Consider the following 14,972-nt stretch of genomic DNA (forward strand, 5'->3'; position numbering starts at 1 on the left):
CTTTATAAAAAAAAAACTGTAATCTCCGTACAAATTTGATTCTATATTTTTCTTCTGGGTTAAAAAACATTTGAATCTGATATTTGTATTATTACGTGTTTTTTGTATGTTATCGTTTGCACAAATTGTTTTGTAAGTTTAAAATTGTGTACACAGACCTCCGCTGAGACCCCACCTTTACTATATCGTTACTCATACTACGATAGTATTAAGTAAATTTAATATTATTCTCTACTTGGTATTAAGCTTCAGAGTAATATTAATATGTTATTCATAACGAAAAATGACAAATGTTGCTTATGCTAACCAATTTGAATAAACAGTTTTGCAAAATACATCTAGATATTATTGTTTCGGTCGGCAATACATAAGCCATTTGATCAATCGTAAAAAAACCATTGAAGCAGCCAGTACAACTATCATTGCAATTATTTAGTAAGTAATATACGAAATTGTTTTTTTATATTTTCTAAATGTAGAATGTATTAAATGTTTCAAAATAATAATTTTAAATACAATTACTTAAAAAAAACACTTATAGACTATTTAAATGATATTTTTTAAAATTGTTTTAATATATTTTTTAACAAAGAACTTTGAATAATTTGTTATCTAGATAATTGTTTAGTATATTTTATTAGAATGATGCAAAACTCTTGTTATAACTACGCATTGCATAGTAAGCATAGTACGTATCAAAGCGTTTATGTGAAAGTGATTTTGTCCTAGTAAGCTTGTACAGTGGGGTCGAGGCATAATGTGACCAAAGCAATAGGTACGGAGAGGTTACAGGTCTACAGGAATTATTTTTTAACAAAAGTGACAGAACCACTTTCAAATAAACACTTTAAGCACTTTGATTTTAATTTTTAACAGTTATTATTAAAAAAAAAATGTTCGTATATTCTTGATGTTTGTTTATGTTAAATGTTTTTAATTTTAGTTGAAATAGCTTAAAAATTGCATTTAATTTATATTGAAATAATTAATTTACTGATTTTAAAATTGTGTACGACCGATACCTTGAAAATGTTGTGAAGAATTCGAATGTTTTTTTAAAAACTTAAATCGATGTATTCTTAAGGACACTACGTTTGAAGTAAAAAAATATGTTTTTGTACAAAAATAAATCTTATATGCGTTATAAAAGTTGAAAAAAAAATATCAAAATCGATACTTCTTTCCTATGGTAGTATTTATTTAAACTTTTTAGTCAAATTTACCTATAAAATGTGCCTTGATAAATTCTAGTTTAGAGGCCCCTTAAGTACTTTAAAAAACGTTATCAAAAACTTGTTATCGACCATTCAACATTTTTAGTACACCAGTCTCAATTTAAAAGTTATTGAAGTGCATGAGTAGTGTTATAAATGCCGGTTCTGGGCATCAAAGGGATGCCGCCAACAATTAAAAACCCATTTAAACTACAATGTATTTATATATGCATGCCGGTTCTGGGCATCACAGGGATGCCGCCGTCAATTAAAACCCATTATCACAACAATGTAGTCACATATGCATGGCGGTTCTAGGCATCAAAGGAAGCCGCGGGCAATTAAAAACCCATTAAAATTGCAATGTTATCACAGGTACTTGCCGCGGGCACTTAAAATTCCAATGTTATCACAGGTGCATGCCGCGGGCAATTAAAAACCTATTAAAATTCCAATGTTATCAATGGAAAGTGCTGACGTGTATAATTTTTTTGCAAAAATTGACATCACACGAGTGTACTTATGCTGCCGTCATATTGACTGCCGTCGTATCCTCGCGGTGACGTCAAATCGGAATATTATCATACTCTTATCCCACACAGATTTATGACCTAACCTAACGGGAAAAAAATGTTTTATGAGTAACCAAAAGGCAAACGTGTGACATGTTTATCATTGCTGCGCGCGTGTAATCTCTTCTATATGGTACACTCACATTCGTGTATGATAAGATTGTGTTATCTTTTTAATGGTTATAATATATTGGGTTTTTCATAAATTAAATTTTAGTTTAGTGTGAGTAGTGATTCAAGATGGACTTGTCAAAAAAAATCGATAAACAACTTGAAAGCCAACAGAAACAGCAGCAACAACAACACTCAGATTACTTAATCGACACTTCAGTGTATGATATCGATTCTCTACCTACATGCACATTGGACTGGACTCTAGAGATTTATTTTGGCCGAAAATTGTAATTGTCGGTGGAATCGATCAGATTGCTGTAAATATACAATTTTTACAACGATTATATGCAATTTATCCATACTTCTCATCACTATCCGGGAGCTTGGACGGTATAGTTATATTGCAAGATGAGCAAACTACCATGCGAGTAATAGAAGCATACACAAGGAAATCTTACATGGTGATTGAGACACAATCATTTATGAACCATACAACGGCTACAATGTGTCCAATCTGGAAAATAGGCATTTCGCTGACTCTCGAAATGGCAAAGCGGATGTATAAATTAAAGAATATAATATTTGATAACATATACCGAAAGTTGATACTTACAAGACCACGGATCGTACGAGAAATAAAAATGATAATGAAAAATGTTGTCAACAACATTGATAATGACAAACTGACAATGATACTGACAAACTGACAATGCCAAAAAATAAAATTAACGAGTGTATGATATGTTTTCATAAAATCATAAACACCGAGTATATGGAGAAATGTTTGGATTTCGCTTCAAGAATCATCTTTGTAAAAAACAGTCCTAGAATAAAGGTATTAATTTTTTGTAAACGATGAAAAATCTTACTTCTTATAATTTGCTAAATCTTATAATTTGTTTGCAGGGTAAATATTTCAACATATTTGCCGATTTGGATCTGATAAGATATTATTATTTAAACAAAGTATATATACAATTATAATTTCCTAACTTCTCCACTAAATGCATTGTACTCCATCTGACAGTCGTGTATAATAACACAGTACAATGAAGTGTTTTGTGGAAAAGCTTTGGCGCATTCAAAGTCTATACGTAAGTCAACCGTAGACGATTTAACAGTGTCATTCTGTTTCGAACAGTCAATGACTATGATTGGTCCAAGATTCTTGTAGTGGACACGGTCCAGTAAAGGTTGAGGATTGGTACGTCCATAGTATATTGTTTGAAAACGAGTGTACGCATTGTACATTGAAGTGTGTTTGTCAGCTTCAAAATCAGCATTGTAGTTTTCGTACGGGTACTCGTCAGAGTTCAAGTAAGCCTTGACATTGCGCAGTGTACAGTGATGAAAGTCCGATTGAGATAGTTTGGAATGTTCTTTGCCCAGTTCTATTAGCAAATACCGTGGTTTCTCAACGTTTGAAAACGTTCGTACCGACCATGTGTGATGAGTGGTTTGAGGTACCAAAGGATACACCGCAATGACCCAGTGTTGATATTCCAAAGGCAACCACCGCTTTCCGTCCAGAATACGCATTAGACCCAATTCTGTTTTCACATTGGGTTCAAAGTATTTCACGATTTATTTGATTTTAGTAATGTTCACTGTGGTCTGTTTGAGTAGGTCAACGTTTGCCGGGGTATTTACTTCAGTCTTCATGCTCTCATCCGGTTGTATCAACTCTATGGCTCCAATGTCCCGGCTCGATCGTATGAGCACAAGTGATTGTGTACAGTTGATCAGGACACGACGGAACCGTTCGAAAAAGCCCATGCAAGCCGATAGTGGATACTGTGCAAAAAACTCTGTCGTGTCCATCAGGTCTCGACTGGTCTGGTTGTCATTGATGTGTTTCCATCCGGCCGGTTGCATCCGTGTGATATCACTGGAAGTAAAAGAACAAAATCCTTTGATTGTAGTCACTACTCCGACGTTTTTAACCTTGTCAATCTCTTTGCCGTTAACTTCGTACCGGATCTCATCAAACAAATGCATGCACAAATGTACGGTCAATTGTTCGTTCTGTAGGTTGATCTTGTGTCCGTCTTGATCACGCAACTGGATGTTCAATGTGCTCAACTGCGATGTGTTTAGAGGATAGTATACCACATGTTTGGGACACTCTATGATACGGTAACCCGGAGCAACGTTAGGAAAGAATTCGTGCAACGTGTGTGACTGACGACCGCTGTGGAATAATCCTTCAATCACGTTGCAATCCACTCTTATACACGTCACACTGATAATCTTCATCAATGAGCTTCCAACACCCTCGGGTGGAATCCAAGCAATTCACCAATCGAGTCCCGAGGAGTGAAATCAACTGGATAATCACTGGTTATTTCACACCGCATGGTATTGTGATTACCAATTATTTGAAACGAATTCATTTCCTTTGGCCAATCGGTTGTGATAATCTTTTTGATGTCTTCAAATTCATACGATCCCGTGGGTATTGAAACCACATAAAGAGGTGAACTGCTTCCGGTGAAGATACAATCATTTTGGTACTGTTGTTGTTTCGACCATCGACAACAACATTCGGTTGAGGAGCAGCTTCCTGTTGCTACTGCAGATCATCGCCATCGGGGACCAGTGTACCAACGATAAACTTGTTGTTTCGCTCATCAACACTTGGTATAGTGTTCCACGTGTGCAAACTCAACAAACCAATTTCACAGTGGTCACTCACTTCCAGCGTAGGGTTGAATATACATTGCAATTCGGACCCCTCACCGCTTAACGTCACTGTTGTAACAATTATCGAGCGTGTTCAGCAGAAATCGCACGCACCAATGTCCACAATTAATCGTGTTGAACTTTTGATAACGACTGTAGTTGTAGTCAATCGTGCAGTCTATAAAATACTTTTGTACCTCCAGTGGTGGTGGTAAGTTTCCAAAACTATCGAAATAACTAACGTGTTGTCCTTGTTTCCGGTAAGCTACCCAATGTGAACCTAGATTGCGTTGCAAGTCAATATTAATGACACCCACTTCCGAGGTGTATGGAGTAAGCGGGAGCGTGTCTCTGCAATACACACAATATTCAATTTTATCACTTTTATTTATAATAATTCCTGTAGACCTGTGAACTCTCCGTTTCCTCATTGCTTGGATTACATTATGCCTATACTTTACTGTACTAGTCCTCTCGGATAAAATCACTTTCAAATAAACGCTTTGATGCTCATTTGTAAATACAGAACCTTAATTTAAAACTTTCTAACTTTGCTGGTTTATACTGTGCTTGGTTTGGACTGTACTGGCTTGAAAATACTAACTACCGATTTGCATCGAAGCGTTTTTTCGAAAGCGATTTTATCACTTTCAGATTTAAAAATTCCTGTAAACCTGTGACCTCCCCGTACCCACTATGCCCCGACCCAACTATGCTCCGTCCCCACTATGCACTGACCCCACTGTACTGGTTTTTTTACTTTATTATCAAGACGCTACTTTTGTGATCTATTATGAAAACGATTTATAAAATTGAATTTTTTCACTACATCTAAGTGTACAATTTGGAAAAAATATTTCAATATTTTAGCTTTGATGCAAAGCGAGAAGGTATTGGTTTTACTCTGATGTGGGCTTTTTTTTTCGCTGTATACACTGTAACTTTTTTAATACTTGACCAATTCCTTTGAATAGCAACTCTATAAATCGCAAATTTAATCTAGTTGGTACTTTGGGGGGGTAAAAGTTGAAAAAGTTTAATTCTTCACAGACGAAAGTTGAAAAAACAAAAAAAAACCGTACGAGTTTTTAAGTTAGAAATTATAACGGCTATAATTTCGAGAAAAAGAGTTGGATCGAGTTGAAATGTATAAGAAATAATTATTTGGTATGCCCGCACACGTTAGTTGTGTCAAACTTAAACTATACCCATTTCCCACCCCCCTAGGGGGGGTACAAGTTTTTTTGTTTTTCGGGGTTTTTAGCGGAAATTCTAAAACTTTTGGGTTGAAAATTTGCCAGTAGTTGGAACTCATATGTACCCATAACATATTAAACGGGAAAAAAATTCGGCACTACTGTTTTTTTTTTAATTGCCGGGAAACTGTGTTTTCGCAGATTTCGTATATTTTAACAAAAACTCCTAAAATCTTTAAAACAAATTGATCAAATCATTAAAACAATTTTATGTATATCTATGCAGAATGATACTATTAGGTTTTGTGCTCAAGTACCACTCTTGACTTAAAGTTTACACAAATTCAATTTTTTTTTTTAACTAAAAACCCGGTGTACCAGATGTGAGAAACGAACAGACACTAAAAACTATCAGTTGGTAACGTCTATCCGTGTTAGATTAGGTTAGGGCCCAATGATCGGTATCATAATATTGTGTTTATTACATGATATCATAGGCGACTAAATCGTGTAACTGATTATAGTAGACACTCGATTTATTGGGAAAAAAACCTATCCGTGTACTTATTTAAGATATTTAATGATTCTGATACGACAAAACCACTGTCGTTATCTCGTTATTTTATAGCCTGCGTTATATAACCTTACCGAAGGTCAACTATGAGTATATAAGGTCCAACTACCTGCAAATTATGAAGAGGACTGTTGTTTTTTGGATTCAGATTAAGTGTTGGTTTTTATGCAGTATACCGCCTCAAAATGTATTTTTTATTACACAATTTTTTTAAAGGAAAACTAATGTTTTGTATATTGTTATACTGTTATTCATTTAAAGAGATTCACGCTTGATTGTTTAAATTGTCTAATATTAGATAATCTGCTTTGTGCTAATTTTAAATTTTTAGTTTATCAACTTGTAGCTCTAATTTTGTATAAAATATTTCATTATTTTATTACTATGTACAGATGAAGATAAATTTTAATAATAATTAAGTCATAAATGATAATACTTTATTTTATGACTAGAACAAATCTCGTGAACATTTAACATTATGATACTGCTCTTATGCTATTATTAAAAAAACACAATTTTTAAAATCTCCATAAAAGGTTATTGTTAAATAACAGGCAACAGCAGACCGCTAGTGGCCATACACGTTAGTAATATTTAACTAATAAGTAATATATGTAGGTAAAATTTATTGTTTTCTCCATTACAGTACCAGTATACGATTTATTTTAATTTAAATGTAAGAAAATCGATTTTTCTTTAGAAAATAACAAGAAATTAATATACAGGATGGGGCAGTAAAACGGCGATTTTCTAATGTATTTAAATGGTAAAACCCGTTTCACTATCCCACCCTTTGCATTTTAAGGATCTATGAAAAGGTTTTTTTAGTTGCATTTTATTTTGTACATTGTCAATCTAGTAAAATAGAAGTATAATATAGCTTTGAAATAATATAATCTGTGAAGTATAAATAGTTTGTGTGAGATTGCTTCAATGGAAGTATATAATACATAAATATTAATTTTATTGAGAATAAGCGATTATAATTTAAACTATGGAGTACAAACGATTGAAACATGAATCGTCGACCATTCCAACAAAATATAACAAGACATTGTTATGTGTTATTTGGTCCACTAAGTTTTTGCAAAAAAAAAAAACCAGTACAGTGGGGCGGTGCATAGTGGGGACGGAACATAGTTGGGTCGGGGCATATTGGGGACGGGGAGGTCACAGGTTTACAGGAATTTTTAAATCTGAAAGTGATAAAATCACTTTCGAAAAAACGCTTCGATGCAAATCGGTAGTTAGTATTTTCAAGCCAGTACAGTCCAAACCAAGCACAGTTTTAACCAGCAAAGTTAGAAAGTCTTAAATGAAGGTTCTGTATTTACAAATGAGCATCAAAGCGTTTATTTGAAAGCGATTTTATTCAATTTTATCACTTTAATTTATAATAATTCTTGTAGACCTGTGACCTCTCCGTTTCCTCATTGCTTTGATTACATTATGCCAATACTCTACTGTACTAGTCCTCTTGGATAAAATCGCTTTCAAATAAACGCTTTGATGCTCATTTGTAAATACAGAACCTTCATTTAAGACTTTCTAACTTTGCTGGTTTATACTGTGCTTGGTTTGGACTGTACTGGCTTGAAAATACTAACTACCGATTTGCATCGAAGCGTTTTTTCGAAAGTGATTTTATCACTTTCAGATTTAAAAATTCCTGTAAACCTGTGACCTCCCCATCCCCAATATGCCCCGACCCAACTATGTTCCGTCCCCACTATGCACCGACCCCACTGTACTGTTTTTTTTTTATAACGGTAATAACTATATTTCTAAAGATATTTTTTAAAACGGGTATGACATTCTTTCTAAAATGTTTTCTTCTTTCCACTATAAACTCATGAATAGTTTCGCTTTCGATCCACTCGCGGTTGACTAAGAAAAATTATGCGTAAAAAATTGTTTTGCATGTTTTTAAGTTTTTAATTTTATTTTTGACGATTTTAAAACGGAAAGCTAAAAACAAATTTGTACACGTATATTAGACAGAAATTAAAACGCTCTAAAAATAAGATTTTATTATGCGTAGTCAAGTTTAGACGCTTGAAAATTAGGTGTATAATGTCACTTCGTAAAATCGAATGTAATAACGACATTAAGTATGTATACTAATTTTTCTAATTTCTATTTTGAATAGTGTAACCTAACTTTTTCATACAACGCAACTGAAATTGTTAACAGACCTGGTTTTTCTTTGTGTATCCTTAATATGGTGAAATAACTGTAATTTTGGCCAAATCAAGTACCTTTTGAGGTAGATTTTTACCTTCCTTTACATAACAATCCGTTTAACTGTCTAGGAAATATTTATCATATTGAAACTGCCTTGCAAAATCATACCTAACCTAACCTTCTCATATCAGCACAAAAGGCAACTATGACTAATATAAAATGTTTTTTTTTATTTATTATTATTCGCAGATAATAATGAAACTCTTCAGTTTATTAATATCTTTTCTATTCCTTGCGGGTGTTTTGGCAGATGATGGTAATTATTTTATTTTCACGGTTATCAACTTAAGGTAGTTCAAATTTTAAAAAATTTAATATTTCACTTTTTCACAGAGTCGGATTATATGGATAATGTTTTGAGTTCAAGTCAGTAATAATTTTATATTATAAACAAATGATTTTTAAGTTTTCAAAATCCACTGTTTTTATACAAATGTTTTAAATTATGTATCTCAGCTGCAGTCTTCAAAATTGTTTATTTTAAGAATGGCATAGATACTATAGATGGTAGACGTGGATTAAGTAAGATATTATATTTATAATAATATACTAATATAATATATAGAAGCTTTGTTACATCTATCTAACTGTCAAGTAAATAAAAATTTTAGTTTTTATTAATAGTTAAGAAAGGTGTACCAGATATGTAGAACAGTGTACAGAGCATAATAGTGTATTATAATTTTTACATTAGCGATTTTTAGTAATCTAATCAAAGGAGAAAAGTGATCTTAAATGGCTACTGCTCAAAGTCGGATTTAATATTATTCTAAACATTTGTATTGTACCTAATTTGATTTGATTTTATTATTTTAGTATAGCCTAAATCTTCATTTGTTTATTCTAGATGGTTTGGAGGTTGTTATTGAGGAAATGGTTGATGATATCAATAATCAATATACTTACGAGAATTTCTGTAATCATATTTTATAATAATAATACAAAACATCAAGGCAAGAGTAGAAAAGAATTATTTGAAAATCTTATAAAAAATGCATCTCACGTTTCTCTTTATGCAAATGACGAGTGTTATAATTATTATATTTTTCATCGAAATCTAAATAGTAGCTTTATGAAAAAATACTGCATCAACTCAGCCATTACATTTTATAAGGGTTCCCTAGTCTATTTAATTTCATATTTTTTTTCTACTTTGACCTTCGTCTTCTAATTTATAATTATTAGTGGTGGGCTATTCGAATAAAAAAAATTCGAATATTCGATGTGATTTTTCGAATATTAGAATATTTTATCATTTTCTTTGCAGGATTACTTAAATTAAAAAAAAAATAATTAAGAGACAACCAAGGTGTCCTTGATCTATTTTTAATATTTTTTTTACAAATAAATATAATTTTAACGAATTCATCTTTTGACAAAATAAATATTATTACTTATTACAAAAAATAAGATTTTAACAATTTATATAGATTTATAATAAATTACAAAAAAACATAAATTTGACAAAATATTCGAAAATCCGAATATTCGAATTATTTGAATTATTTTCATACGAATAGTATTATTCGGTTATTCGAATAATTCGAATAATAGAAAAATTCGATTCGAGGTCCCAGCTCTAATAATTATACATTGTAGTAATAATTTATCATAGCAAATCAAATTCAATATCATTAATTTATGTAATGTAAATTTCAGGCAAAATTAATTTTTTGATCGCTGTACCGGGTAATAGTTCTTGTTAAATTTTATGAAAATATTTCCAATATTTCATTCCTATTGGATTTTCTAAAGAGACTCATCGTATCAAATATACAGTGGAGCATATTTCTTTCGAGTTTTTAATAAACATGTTTTTTCTACTTCGAAATTTGTCTTCCTGATCATAATAGAATAGTAAATTAAATGAAATATCATTAATTTATGTGTTGTTCATTTCAGAAGCAAGAGATATTTTATCCCATGTAGCGGGTAATAATTTTCATTACACTTTACGGAAGCGATTCCACACAGTTGTTTGATATTCTTTATGCAAACAAGATTTTTGTTTAATTTCAGATCCGCAGCCATCGCAAAGTAAAAATCCCTTTTTATATTTATTATTTCTAAATACTTTGAGAATAATCTTATGTATATATTGACAAATATCAATATAAATGACATATCGGTTTCATTCATAAAAAATATGTAGGTACATTAAAATGTATTTTGTTTTAAAATTTAGAAGCCAATTATTTTCTCTATGTTATGCAACAGTTGTTTGATATTCTTTATGCAAACAAGATTTTTGTTTAAGTTTCAGGTCAAACAGATCTTCATTTAAATCAAACGCAAAGTAAAAACCACTTTTAATATTTCATATTTCATATTTACAAATACTTTGAGACTAATCATATGTACCTATTGACAAAATACCTATACCAATATGACACACGGTTTCAATCATAAAAAATAAGTAAGTATATTATAATATATTTTGTTTTAAATTTCAGAAGCCAATTTATTTCTCGATCATATGATACGATTCATAGGTGCAGCACTTATTGAAAGTAAATATAAAAAAAAAAGAGTAAATTATTTTTGTAGTTTTAAAGAAAAACTGGATTAATAACATCAAGTCACCAAGCTATACATTGTTAAGCTTTTAAGAATTATTCAAAGTAAAATTTAAACAGTTTATTTAAACATAGGTATATGATATAAATTTAAATTTTTACAATACCATTTTGCATTAATTAATATTGATTGAGTTAACCTAAGTTATAGAGTGAATGTTATGTATAAAATATATTAAGCGGGTTTTATATTCTGCATAATGATTTGATGTTTAATGTGTTTGTTACAGGATATAGAGTGGAATTAACTTACGCTACTAGTAATTACCATTTGTTTGATATTCATAAATAGTCTTAAAAGCTTGTTTTATAGTTAATAATTCACTCTCATTTAATTTATTTGATTTTCTATGTTAGATAACGATTTTAATAAGTTCAATTTTTTGTTGAGTGTGGTCACAGTGTTAATATGTAATAAATTCTTAGGGACTTCAATAGAAAGAATATATTTGTTGAGTTTTAACACTAACAAGTGGTTGTAAAATAAGTTATTTATTTCACAATGCTATGAAATGTAATGCAATAATTATGTATAAAGAGCGACTAATATATTTTTTGTTTTTATTATTTCTTCGTAACACGGTCATTTAATAACTATTTTTATAGGTTTTGGAACTTTGAAAGAAATTGCAAACGAGACAAGAAAATTTGTCGTTCCAACTTTAAGAAATGTAATTAGACGTCGTTTATTGGGTAAATATTTTAATGGAGTTGTATGGGTTTTGAACACTTATAATATATTTATATATATACATATGTTTTTTAAGTTATTTAAAAGGAACAAGTGTACAACTGATTTTAATTATTAACTATTAACCAGATCAATTTAAACTACTCACACGTACTTTCATTTTATACAAATATAATAGCAGTACAATACGGACACTATGCTTAGTGTATTATTTTTATATGACTTCGTATTAACAAATAAAATAGTTTTGTCCTGCACCATAAAGAAAAGTAGTAAACTAGTAAGTTTATATTAGCATAATAAAAAAAAATTTCAAATTTTTTAGGTGAACCTGTGGAGCGTGTAAATGATCAGGCCTCTTTACTACCAAATTGTCGTTTGCTAGGATTGTACTTGAGTACCCAATCTCCAGAATTATACATAAAAGAAGTTAGGATTGAGTCAACTAGCCGTACATGTATCTTTAAGGATAAAAATGACACCCAAATAAGATACAGGAAATTCGGTGCCACGTGGTCAAAAATAAACGCAGATGACCAACCAGGAGAATCACTCGAGGATTTGTTACAACGTGGACAGCCACAAAATCTACCCACACCTTCCGAATACACTATATTTGTTCCGTAAAATAATATTATTATTTTCCTTATTATTGTCACTTTTTCGTTATACCTAAAATATATACATATAATTAAGCTGACCGGGAAAAAACGGTTGGTGGATTTTTTCAATAACGTATTCCACATAATACATTTTTATGTACATAATATTGTACGCTAATTTCTGTTTTACGTCATGTCTACCAATAATTTTTGCAAAAATATAGTGGACCAAATAACACATGTCCTATGTCTTGTTATTTTACTATATTATGTGTAATAAAAATAATAATAATTGGATTAAGAAAATATATACTGTCTTTGTTATTATTAATATCTTTAAACTACATTAGTCATTTAATTCATTACAAATTTCAGTTTTAGATTCAATAAGAATACCACCTTTATTTGTAGTCTTATTTATTTTATTTTTATATTTGCTTGGTTTTCCTGTTATCACATTAAAAATACTTCAATTCTGTATACTGTTAGGTTTGGCTCGTTTTTTTTTTTTGTAGTAGTGTATTTTTATAAACAGCTCATGTTATCATTTCTCACGAAATGGCTGCCAATTTAGAGTTACTTCAATTAAATTTAGTCAATCCACAACAAGTAGAGTTCTGTTCAAATCAACTTTATATCAACTGTGACTTAATAGAATCCATATACAGTTAGTTATATTATGTTGACAAATTGTTTTTTTTATAAAATAATAAAAATTGATAAAGTAAACAACAAACTACGTCATAAAAGTTTGACTACGCAGTACAAGTTACCACCAAAATAAAAACTAGCGTTTTTGTAGACAAGATTTAGAAATAATATTTAAAAAAACCAGTACAGTGGGGTCGGGGCATAGTGGGGACGGAGCATAGTTGGGTCAGGGCATATTGGGGACGGGAGGTCACAGGTTTACAGGAATTTTTAAATCTGAAAGTGATAAAATCACTTTCGAAAAACGCTTCGATGCAAATCGGTAGTTAGTATTTTCAAGCCAGTACAGTCCAAACCAAGCACAGTATAAACCAGCAAAGTTAGAAAGTTTTAAATGAAGATTCTGTATTTACAAATGAGCATCAAAGCGTTAATTTGAAAGTGATTTTATCCGAGAGGACTAGTACAGTAGAGTATTGGCATAATGTAATCAAAGCAATGAGGAAACGGAGAGATCACAGGTCTACAAGAATTATTATAAATAAAAGTGATAAAATTGAATTAAATCGCTTTCAAATAAACGCTTTGATGCTCATTTGTAAATACAGAATCTTCATTTAAAACTTTCTAACTTTGCTGGTTTATACTGTGCTTGGTTTGGACTGTACTGGCTTGAAAATACTAACTACCGATTTGCATCGAAGCGTTTTTCGAAAGTGATTTTATCACTTTCAGATTTAAAAATTCCTGTAAACCTGTGACCTCCCCGTCCCCAATATGCCCTGACCCAACTATGCTCCGTCCCCACTATGCCCCGACCCCACTGTACTGGTTTTTTTTTTTTGCAAAAACTTAGTGGACCAAATAACACATATACAATGTCGTGTTATATTTTGTTGGAATGGTCGACGATTCATGTTTCAATCGTTTGTACTCCATAGTTTAAATTATAATCGCTTATTCTCAATAAAATTAATATTTATGTATTATATACTTCCATTAAAGCAATCTCACACAAACTATTTATACTTCACAGATTATATTATTTCAAAGCTATATTATACTTCTATTTTACTAGATTGACAATGTACAAAATAAAATGCAACTAAAAAAACCTTTTCATAGATCCTTAAAATGTAAAGGGTGGGATAGTGAAACGGGTTTTACCATTTAAATACATTAGAAAATCGCCGTTTTACTGCCTCATCCTGTATAATAATTTCTTGTTATTTTCAAAGAAAAATCGATTTTCTTACATTTAAATTAAAATAAATCGTATACTGGTACTGTGATGGAGAAAACAATAAATTTTACCTACATTTATTACTTATTAGTTAAATATTACTAACGTGTATAGCCACTAGCAGTCGGCTGTTGCCTGTTATTTAACAATAACCTTTTATGGAGATTTTAAAAATTGTGTTTTTTTAATAAAAGCATAGGAGCAGTATCATGATGTTAAATGTTCACGAGATTTGATCTAGTCATAAAATAAAGTATTATCATTTATGACTTAATTATTATTAAAATTTATCTTAATAGTAATAGTACATAGTAATAAAATAAAGAAATATTTTTTACAAAATTAGAGCTACAAGTTGATAAACTAAAAAAATAAAATTAGCACGAAGCAGATTATCTAATTTTAGACAATTTAAACAATCAAGCGTGAATCTCTTTAAATGAATAACAGTATAACAATATACAAAACATTAGTTTTCCTTTAAAAAAAATTGTGTAATAAAAAAACATTTTGAGGCGGTATACTGCATAAAAACCAACACTTATTCTGAATCCAAAAAACAACAGTCCTCTTCATTATTTGCAGGTAGTTAGACATTAAATACTCATAGTTA

At 30.8% G+C, this 14,972-nt stretch overlaps 2 protein-coding genes across 3 annotated transcripts in view; both read left to right on the forward strand.

Moving 5' to 3' along the window:
* Positions 1–291: 291 nt before the first annotated feature.
* LOC126847610 (uncharacterized) overlaps positions 292–14,972 on the forward strand; it is a 51,463-nt gene continuing 36,782 nt past the window's right edge. The window contains exons 1-3 of the mRNA XM_050587916.1: positions 292–435; positions 8,786–8,852; positions 8,930–8,962. Coding sequence (XP_050443873.1) covers positions 8,792–8,852; positions 8,930–8,962 — 94 coding nt within the window. The 5' untranslated portion in view covers positions 292–435; positions 8,786–8,791. The remainder of the gene's footprint in view (positions 436–8,785; positions 8,853–8,929; positions 8,963–14,972) is intronic.
* On the forward strand, positions 9,467–12,696 carry LOC126847626 (uncharacterized). 2 transcript variants are annotated; one of them, XM_050587931.1, is made up of 9 exons: positions 9,467–9,512; positions 10,256–10,285; positions 10,499–10,528; positions 10,616–10,633; positions 10,854–10,892; positions 11,050–11,106; positions 11,403–11,432; positions 11,779–11,865; positions 12,189–12,696. In XM_050587931.1, the coding sequence occupies exons 1-9, from the start codon at positions 9,470–9,472 to the stop codon at positions 12,488–12,490; spliced, it is 636 nt and encodes a 211-aa protein (XP_050443888.1). In that variant the 5' UTR covers positions 9,467–9,469; the 3' UTR covers positions 12,491–12,696. The 2 variants fall into 2 exon arrangements, with proteins under 2 accessions (XP_050443888.1, XP_050443890.1); XM_050587933.1 differs by lacking the exon at positions 10,616–10,633.

Source organism: Adelges cooleyi, unplaced genomic scaffold (genome assembly GCF_023614345.1).
Source record: "Adelges cooleyi isolate 19-005CV unplaced genomic scaffold, UGA_ACOO_1.1 ACOO_flye_CR_arks_rails_tigmint_CR_PRNA_11, whole genome shotgun sequence".
In the NCBI taxonomy this organism is placed as follows: Eukaryota; Metazoa; Arthropoda; class Insecta; order Hemiptera; family Adelgidae; genus Adelges; species Adelges cooleyi.